Source organism: Pyrus communis, chromosome 1 (assembly GCF_963583255.1).
Source record: "Pyrus communis chromosome 1, drPyrComm1.1, whole genome shotgun sequence".
Taxonomy (NCBI): Eukaryota; Viridiplantae; Streptophyta; class Magnoliopsida; order Rosales; family Rosaceae; genus Pyrus; species Pyrus communis.
The window spans coordinates 42,682,988-42,692,038 of NC_084803.1; the positions used below are offsets into that span (position 1 = coordinate 42,682,988).

Consider the following 9,051-nt stretch of genomic DNA (forward strand, 5'->3'; position numbering starts at 1 on the left):
AAAAAAGGGTGGGAGAGAAGAACAAAAATACAGGACTTGCAGAATGTTCTGTTTTCCACAATAAATTGACATCTTCATGGTTCAGATCATGGAAAAGTCTTTCCAACTAATGTTTTGTTTGATGACTTTGGAGTCCTCCATAAATTAACTTACTCCAAGTCAATGTCTCTGTCTTTTATAATACACACGTTAAATGCAATTTGGAAATTTGTCTTCAAATTTGTTCTTCTTCAAAGTCTAAGAGCTTAATGACCTGCTAGCTGAATGATGCTCAATTGACACTTTCTTTTTTATTTTTAGTATTCCCCTGTATTTCATATGACTATGATCAAGGATTCTCTTTAAATCTCGACATAGACATGTATTGGCCTTGTTTGCCAACTACCTTCAGTGAAAGGGAAGGGAAGGAACTTTTTGCAAAAGTTTGCAGTTTTTTATTTACTTATTTTTACGAGTCAAAGTCTTTGTTTCTTATCTTTGAAGATGAAATTCCAACTTATGCATTTTGTTACTGTATTGGATGAACTAGTTAGTAATATCCGCGCATTGCTGCGCGATTATAAATAAACTTTCTAGCAGTATATAAATTTGAGCTAATAAATGTATCTTGGTATAACATTGATTAATCTAAACAAACTTCCTAAGCCCTAATATACTAGTCTGCCAAAACATTTTCATCAATCTTAATACAACTTTTTAAGCCACTACTTAGTAGTATGGTTTAGTGGTATTCATCTTCACTTGTAAGTGAGAGGTCTAGGTTCGGTTTTCGCTAAAGGAGAGTTTGAACCACATTATTGCTAGCCTATTATGAGGCTAAGTCCACCTCTTCTCCTAGTGTAGATAATATCATTTAAAAAAATAATAATAAAAATTTAAAATTTATAAAATAAATACAACTTTCTAAGCCACTAAAGCATATTTAATAAAAATTACCAATACCCCACCCAGCCAGCTAATTAAAACAAAAATTACAAGATGCCAAATTACTACAAAAACATTAAACCATAGCCTAATATGCATAAATTCAATTAATTATTGACGGAATGGTTAAACACCATAATATCAAAAACCTTGTTGAATAAACCCTCTTATGCACTGCATCAATGCTGATATGACTGATGAGGCAACCATTAATTTATTTGAAACACAGTTTATATATGTACGTCTTATAATTTCGGTGGAATATAGTACGACCACATAGTCATATTCTAAGTACACTAAAAAATTATTGGTCGATCAGTAGTTTTAGACATTCAATTTGTGTGCGAGCTTCACAAACATGGTGGTTAATTAACTAAACGTGTCTGGAGGGACAGAAGCTATTGCAAACGCCATTTATGCTCTTAAAGCCTATGTAGGTGGACTAGCAACTGAGGCTGATGGACAAAAGTTGGCTTGCTTTTAATTTTGTGTCTTTTTTTGCGTGTTTAGTGGTTTTTCTCATGACTTGCCATTAATTTGTCAATTCACTTCGTTTACTACTCAAAGTCTCAAAGTTTGCTTGGCCTTCTAATGGGCGTGTGCCCGTTGGGTTAATTGATTGAAGAATCATTTAATTCTGAAATGGACTTGTTCGTAGTATGCAAAGCGTGTTATAGGGATTGAGGGGAAACAACTTTGTAATCATTCTCATGGTTTGGGGAAGACTTTGGAGTTTTTCATACGTACGCTTGATCAAGTCAGTTTTCATGCATTTTATGCGCTTGTTGAATTTAATGAAAAAAAAATTAAATTTATGAAACAAAATGAATTTTGATGATTTTTTTTTTTTTTTTTTTTGTCAGGAAAAATGAACTTGATGATGAAAGTGAGTTTATTCTTAAAGCACAACAAAAGCAGTTTTTATTTATTTTTTTATTTATTTTTAATGTACAATAATCCCAAACTGGCCCTCGTACAAATGACAGTAAGGCACATCTTCGACTTGTTCGTCTCTACAATGTCATACAAAATCCTAGAACATGTGGAAACCACAAGGAAAAAAAAAGGAGAAGTCTTTGAAATACATGTTACACTATAACGAATCATGTAATTGTACAAACAAACGAACAGAAACTAGATTACAATAAGCACACTTATTATAGTTTTAACCGAAACACAGCGCAAAACACAGAAAAGAAGCATATATCTCATAGTCTCAGGTGACCAAAATATCAAGAGCAAGCAATTCACCACATGTTATCATATGTAAAGGCCTTGAATCTCTTGTGATAAAGTTTTGTATCTTTTGTTTTGATGCACGATGAAGTCTATTGTAGTAATTCGGCGCTCTCCATCAAATGTTGTGTTATTGCCAGGGATTATCCTGTTATGAAATAGAATGCAAGAAGCATCGCATGCCCGTTGGACGACAGAATAATCGATATTGTTATACGGTCAAGCTGCTGGATTCAATCGAGCACGTACTTTATGAAAGATAAAGATCTCATGGCCTCTGTACAATTTTGTGTACATATTATAGTCTACTTCTAGGGCTTATTTACAATCCCTTCACTAGCTATTCAAAATTAATTCGACCTGCACAAATAAAAAGGGGTGGGAGAGAAGAACACAAATACAGGACTTGCAGAATGTTCTGTTTTCCACAAGAAATTGACATCTCCATGGTTCAGACCATGGAAAACTCTTTCCAGCTGTTTCATGACTTTGGAGTCCTCAATAAATAAACTTACTCCAAGTCAATGTCTTTGTCTCTTATAAACATACTTTAAATGCAATTTGGCAATTTGTCTTCAAATTTTTTCTTCAAAGACTAAAGAGCTTATATATCTGCTAGCTGAATGATGCTTAATTGACACTTCCATTTTTTATTTTCAGTATTCTCCTGTACTTCATGACTATGATCAAAGATTCTCTTTAAATTCAAAGTCTTTCCTTTGTTGGAACCAAATCAACCTTTCTTTTTCCCTTTTCTTTTCCTTGCCGGCCACCATTTCTCTTTTCCTTGTTTCACACCAACTTTCTTCCTTGTTTCAAGGCTTTCTCTTTTCCTTATTTCACACCAACTTTCTCTTTTCCTTGCCGGCCATCATTTCTTTTCTTTTTCTTGATTCATGTAAAGATGGTTGCCTGTAACCATTTACGTTTTTTGGTCTACATATATTGACTTGTACATTCAGAACTTCTATGAAATAGAAATACTTTGAAACTAAAAATCTACATTCTTTCATATGACCATAGAGAATGGCAGTCTAAGTGCCAGCTATAATGAAGTTACTAAATTACCCTTCCACGTCAGCATACTTGGTGGAATGGATGTAATACGACCAAAGTATTTGAGTGGCCTTAAAAATGAGCGTGTGCGTAGGGTTAATTGTTTGAAGAATTGCACATGATTGATTGAAACATCACTCAATTCTGAAATGGACTTGTTTCGTAGTATGCAATGCGTGTTGAATAATTAATAATACAATTCTGAAATGGATCGAGGGGATATGACTTTGTAATCATTATAATATACATGAATTTCAATTAATTATTGATGGAATGGCCAAATACCAAAATATTTAAAACCTTGTTGAATAAAACCCCCCTTATGCACTGCATCAATGCCTATATGACTGATGAGGCAACCGTTAATTTATCTGAAACACAGTTCATATACGAACATCTTGTAATTTGGGTGAAATATGAATGGTCACATGGTCATATTCTAAGTACATTGAAAAATTGTTAGTTGATTAGTAGGTTTAAACATTCGATTTGTGTGCGTGCTTTGCTTTGCAAACATGGTTAGAGCAGTTCCACCGTGGTGATTTGCTTGATGGACTGGCTCTCAAATAGGGCCAGAGAGCCCGAGTGGGGAGGTCCGGCGTGTGCTGTCGATGAAATCCAAGCGGACCCGAGGGAGAGGCCCGGTAGGAGTTGCCAGCCCGAGGCCACGTGACATAAGGCTGACGTCTGGGCGACGTCAGCCATTTTCTCCTCTGCATTTCTGGGTACTATTCGATTCAAGGAAGGAGAGAAAGAGAGTCAAACCTCGTCTGGGTACTATTCGATTTGAGGAGGGAGAGAAAGAGAGTCAAACCTCATCCTTTAGCATGTGGAGAATGGTCGAGTCGTCTTGCCAGCATTGTCGAGGCCCAAAAACAGAATCTTGGCCTCCTTCTGCCACAACCCGAGGGAGGCGATGATGCCGTAGAACCAGTCGAATAGAAACATGGGGGCGGTGACGGTTGATTCTTCTCCGGGAGCAGATCGATCGACAGGGTTATGAGGGAAGTAGGAAAAAACCCACAAGGAATCGGAGTGGGAGAGATAAATTAATAATATAATATTAATTTATACAAAGTAAATAATATAATATTAATTATAAATAAAAAAATTACTAATATTTTATTACCTATTGTCAGGGTTATTTAATGTAGGGGTGGAGATGCAAAAGATATTTATTGTTCATTAAAAGCAGTTACTGTTCATTGAGTGGATTAAATAGTGAATAGCCCTGGGGAAGAGGGGGCCTTTGCAACGGTGGAGTTGCTCTTAATTAAGTAGACTTGTCTGGAGAGACGGAAGCTATTTCAAAAGCCATTTCTGCTGTTAAAGCCTATGTATGTAGGATCAGCAACTCAGGCTGATGGACACCGGTTGCTTGTTTTTAATTTTGAGTCTTTCTTTGCATGTTTAGTGGTTTTAATTTGAGTGGCCTTATAATGGAAAACAACTTTGTAATCATTCTCATAGACAGTTCCTGTGCTCGGACATCAATCCAAATCAACAGTAGCTACTTTAACATGGTTTGGGGAAGACTCGTACATTTATTTTAATTTCTTTTAAAATGAACTTGATGATGAAAGTGAGTTTATTCTTAAAGCACGATAAAAATCAGTTTTTTTTTTTTTTTTTTTTTTTTTTTTTAAGCACAACAATTCCAAACTTGTCTTAACATAAATGACATTATGGCACTTCTTCGACTTGTTCGTTTTGCAATGTCTTAAAAAAACCTAGAACATCTGGAAAACATAAGGAAAAAGAAAAAAGAAAAAAGAAAAAAGAGAAGCCTTTGTAATACATGCTTCACTACAACATTAACACACTTTATACAATGCTGAACCATGTTTTTGTATAAACAAATGGACAGAAAATGGATAACAAAAGCACCCTTAATATAGTTTTAGCCGAAACACAGCGTGAAACGAAAAGAAGCATATATCTCATAGTCTCAGGTGACCAAAGTATCAAGAGCAAGCCAATTCAACACATGTTATGTGTTGAAAATAATGAGTTCCTTGATTTAAGGAATGTTTTATTCCTTGATTTAAGGAATGTTTTATTCCTTGTTTTATTCCATGTTTTACTCCTTGTTTTATTCCTTGTTTTAAGGGGAATGTTTTTTTGTTTTTTCTTAGTCTCCTTCCTCATATATACCCGAACCATTGTACATTGCACACATGAAATATACATCACAAATCAAAGCCATAATTTCTATATGGTATCAGAGCAGGTTCATTTGTAACCTGTCTCTGCCATTCTTGCTGCTGCGAATTTTTCTTTCTTTCAAGGTCTAAGTCATGACTGAAGAAAGTTCTGTCAACCATGATAAGGAAACCCGGCACAATCTCTCTCCAAACTCCTCAGACGTTGAGGTTAACACCAATCAACGTTTATGTTCAGTTCTCTTGAACGAGTTCAATTATCTTCCTTGGTCTCGAGCTGTTTCCCTAGCTCTCGGAGGCAAAGGGAAGCTAGGGTTTGTAAATGGAAGCGTGGAAGCTCCAGATCGTTCTTCCTCTACATACAATGCATGGCTCTGCAAAGATCAACTTGTCATGTCCTTGCTGCTCAACACCATGGAGAAACATGTTGCTGAAATTTTTAGCTACTCCAATTCCGCCCATGATCTTTGGAAAGCTTTGCAGGATATGTATGGAAATCAAAACAACTATGCACGGGTCTTCCAATTAAAGAAGGACATTGCCAGTGCTCAACAAGAAGGGAAAGCATTTGTTCAACACCTTGGGAGTCTCAAAGCCATGTGGAATGAGTTGGATGTATATCTCCCTCATACCACAGATCCTACCATTCTCCTAAAACGAGCTGAGGAAGACAAAATTTATCAGCTGTTAGGGAGTATGAGTTCTGAGTACGAGGACCTAAGGAGTCACATCTTGATGAGTCAAGACCTGCCTACCTTCAACAACGTTTGTGCAACTATCCAACGAGAAGAAGCAAGGAAGAAGGTTATGAATGTTGATCCCAATCCTAGATTAACGGAGACTCGGGCATATGCATCAAATTACAAGAACTCAGAAGCCAAGGTATACAAGGGAAGAAACACACATCTAAAATGAAAATATTGCAATGGTGTTGGTCATGAGGAAGACAAGTGTTGGGAACTTCATCCTGAACTCAAGCCTAAGTTCAGCAAAGATGGAAGGATGAAACCAAGGTCCTCACAACAATTTCAACCTCATTTCAAGGCAAAACTTGCTAATGCTCACGCTCCTACTATCTCACAAGGATCCATGGAGTTCACTGCCAATCCATTGTCATTGATCAATGAATTTGCAGCTTACCTACAAAGTAAGGGACACGGAGGAGGCACACATGGTCAAGGCAATGAAGAGGGTAGTCACACAGCTATGTTGGGACAATTTGCCGGATTTCTTGCTGGAAATGAGAAAGTTCCAAAGGGAGAAGCATCAGGTATACTCAAAGCCTTTACTACTGCCCTATTAACTAGTACTGAAACTGATTGTTGGATAATTGATTCAGGCGCCACAGATCATATGACAAACAAAGTTACAAATTTACATCATTTTAAAAAATTTTCAAGCCCCTCACATGTGTCTGTTGCAAATGGAAAAAATGTCTTAGTTTTGGGAAAAGGAGAAATAAACTTACTCTCTCAAAAAACACCTTCCACTGCCCTCTATGTACCAACCTTTCCCTTCCAACTTTTGTCAATTGGAAAGATCACCAACACCCTAAACTGCCGTGCTATTTTCTCACCAAATAAAGTGATGTTTCAGGATGTTCTCACCATGAAGATGATTGGTGAAGGGGTCTTCATAAATGGACTTTACTACCTGTGCAAGAATGCATGTTTCACTCAGGCTCTTCAAGCTCAATCAAAGTCCATAGATGAAAATCAACTTTGGCATAGGAGATTAGCTCACCCCTCTGAACTTGTCTTGTCAAAACTGTTTCCAATTTTTTGTAACCCTTATCCTACTTGTGATACTTGTCAATTTTCTAAGTTTACTAGGCTACCTTTTGGTAATTCAATGTCTAGGACAAGTAAACCTTTTGAAATGGTACACACCGATGTATGGGGACCTGCAACTGAATCAATGGAAGGTTTTAAATATTTTGTTCTATTTGTCGATGATTTCTCTCGAACAAGTTTTCTATATCTTATGAAATCAAAAAGTGAAGTCCCTACCATTTTCAAAGACTTTCACATGCATGTTAAAACGCAATTTCAATCAAACATTAAGGTTTTAAGGTCAGATAATGGCACTGAATTTCTATCCAACAACATGCTTCAATACATAAGTTCTCAGGGTATCATACATCAAACCAGCTGTGTGGGGACTCCCCAACAAAATGGAGTAGCCGAGAGGAAAAATAGAGATCTCTTGGAAAAAACTCGTGCTCTCATGATTCATATGCACATTCCAAAGAAATTTTGGTCGTTTGCCATCCTTACTGCCACTTATCTCATCAATCGACTTCCAAGTCGTGTGCTAGGGTTTAAATCTCCATATGAAGTTCTTAAGGGGAGGAAAATAGATTTGACACATCTCAAGGTGTTTGGTTGTGTATGTTTTGTTCACATCCAAACCTTGAACCGTGACAAACTAGATGCCAGGGCAACCAAGTGTGTGTTTATGGGATACTCGACCACTCAAAAGGGATACAAGTGCTTCAATCCAGTCACTAAGAAGTGCACAGTTTCAAGAGATGTGAAGTTCGAAGAAGACTATCCCTATTTTACAAGTCAGGGGGAGGATTTAGTTGACATGTTCCCACTCCCTCAAAACTTTAATTATCCGATGTTGGAAAATAGATCAGTCATTGTAAGTCCAGATTGTGAAGAAGTTCAAACTGACCAAATTACTGCCAGTGAGAGTGAAGACGAGTTCTACTCTGATCATTCTCCGCCCTCTACAGAGTCTCAGGTGATTAAAAGAAATCCTCCTCGAATCAGAAAACCTCCAGTCAGGTTGCAGGACTATGTTACATATGCCTCACGACATCCAATCAATGAATGTATCAGCTTTAGTAAGTTCTCAACATCTCATGCTACATTTCTCAGTGAAATTGATAAGCACTATGAACCAAGAAGCTTTCAAGAAGCATTTCTTCTCCCACAATGGAACCAAGCCATGAAAGAAGAGCTTCGTGCACTGGAAGAGAATTGCACCTGGAGCCTAGTTCACCTACCACCAGGAAAGAAGGCTGTTGGAAGTCGTTGGATTTACAAGACTAAATTCAAAGCTGATGGATCTATCGAGAGACACAAGGCTAGACTTGTTGCTCGAGGTTTCACCCAAACCTTTGGTGTAGATTATAAGGAAACATTTGCACCGGTGGCCAAGATGAACTCAGTCAGGGTTTTACTGTCAGTTGCAATCAATTGTGGGTGGTCACTCTACCAAATGGACGTGAAGAATGCTTTCCTTCACGGCGAGCTACAGGAAGAAGTGTATATGCAACCTCCTCCAGGCTATGATGGTATTAAAGGCAACATGGTTTGTAAATTGCACAAGGCAATATACGGATTGAAACAATCACCAAGAGCTTGGTATGCCAAGCTCAGTTCTGTTCTGGAAAAGGCTGGATTCATGCGAAGTAATGCTGATTCTTCGCTATTTGTAAGAACTGGCACCAGGGGGAAGTTGGTGGTCCTCATCTATGTTGATGATCTTATCATCACTGGAGATAATACCGTGGAGATTGAGGCACTAAAACTCTCACTACATCAAGTTTTCGCTATCAAAGATTTGGGAAGGTTAAAGTATTTTTTGGGGATCGAAATGGCAACATCTTCAAAAGGACTGTTTCTACATCAACGGAAATATGTATTGGACCTCCTTCAAGAAG

The 9,051-nt window shown here is 37.4% G+C and overlaps 1 protein-coding gene across 1 annotated transcript; it reads left to right on the top strand.

Moving 5' to 3' along the window:
• The first annotated feature begins 5,513 nt into the window (after positions 1 to 5,513).
• LOC137728233 (uncharacterized) lies at positions 5,514 to 6,293 on the top strand. The gene has a single exon (XM_068467083.1). It carries the CDS (start codon positions 5,514 to 5,516, stop codon positions 6,291 to 6,293), a length of 780 nt encoding a protein of 259 aa, XP_068323184.1.
• The last annotated feature ends 2,758 nt before the right edge of the window (positions 6,294 to 9,051 follow it).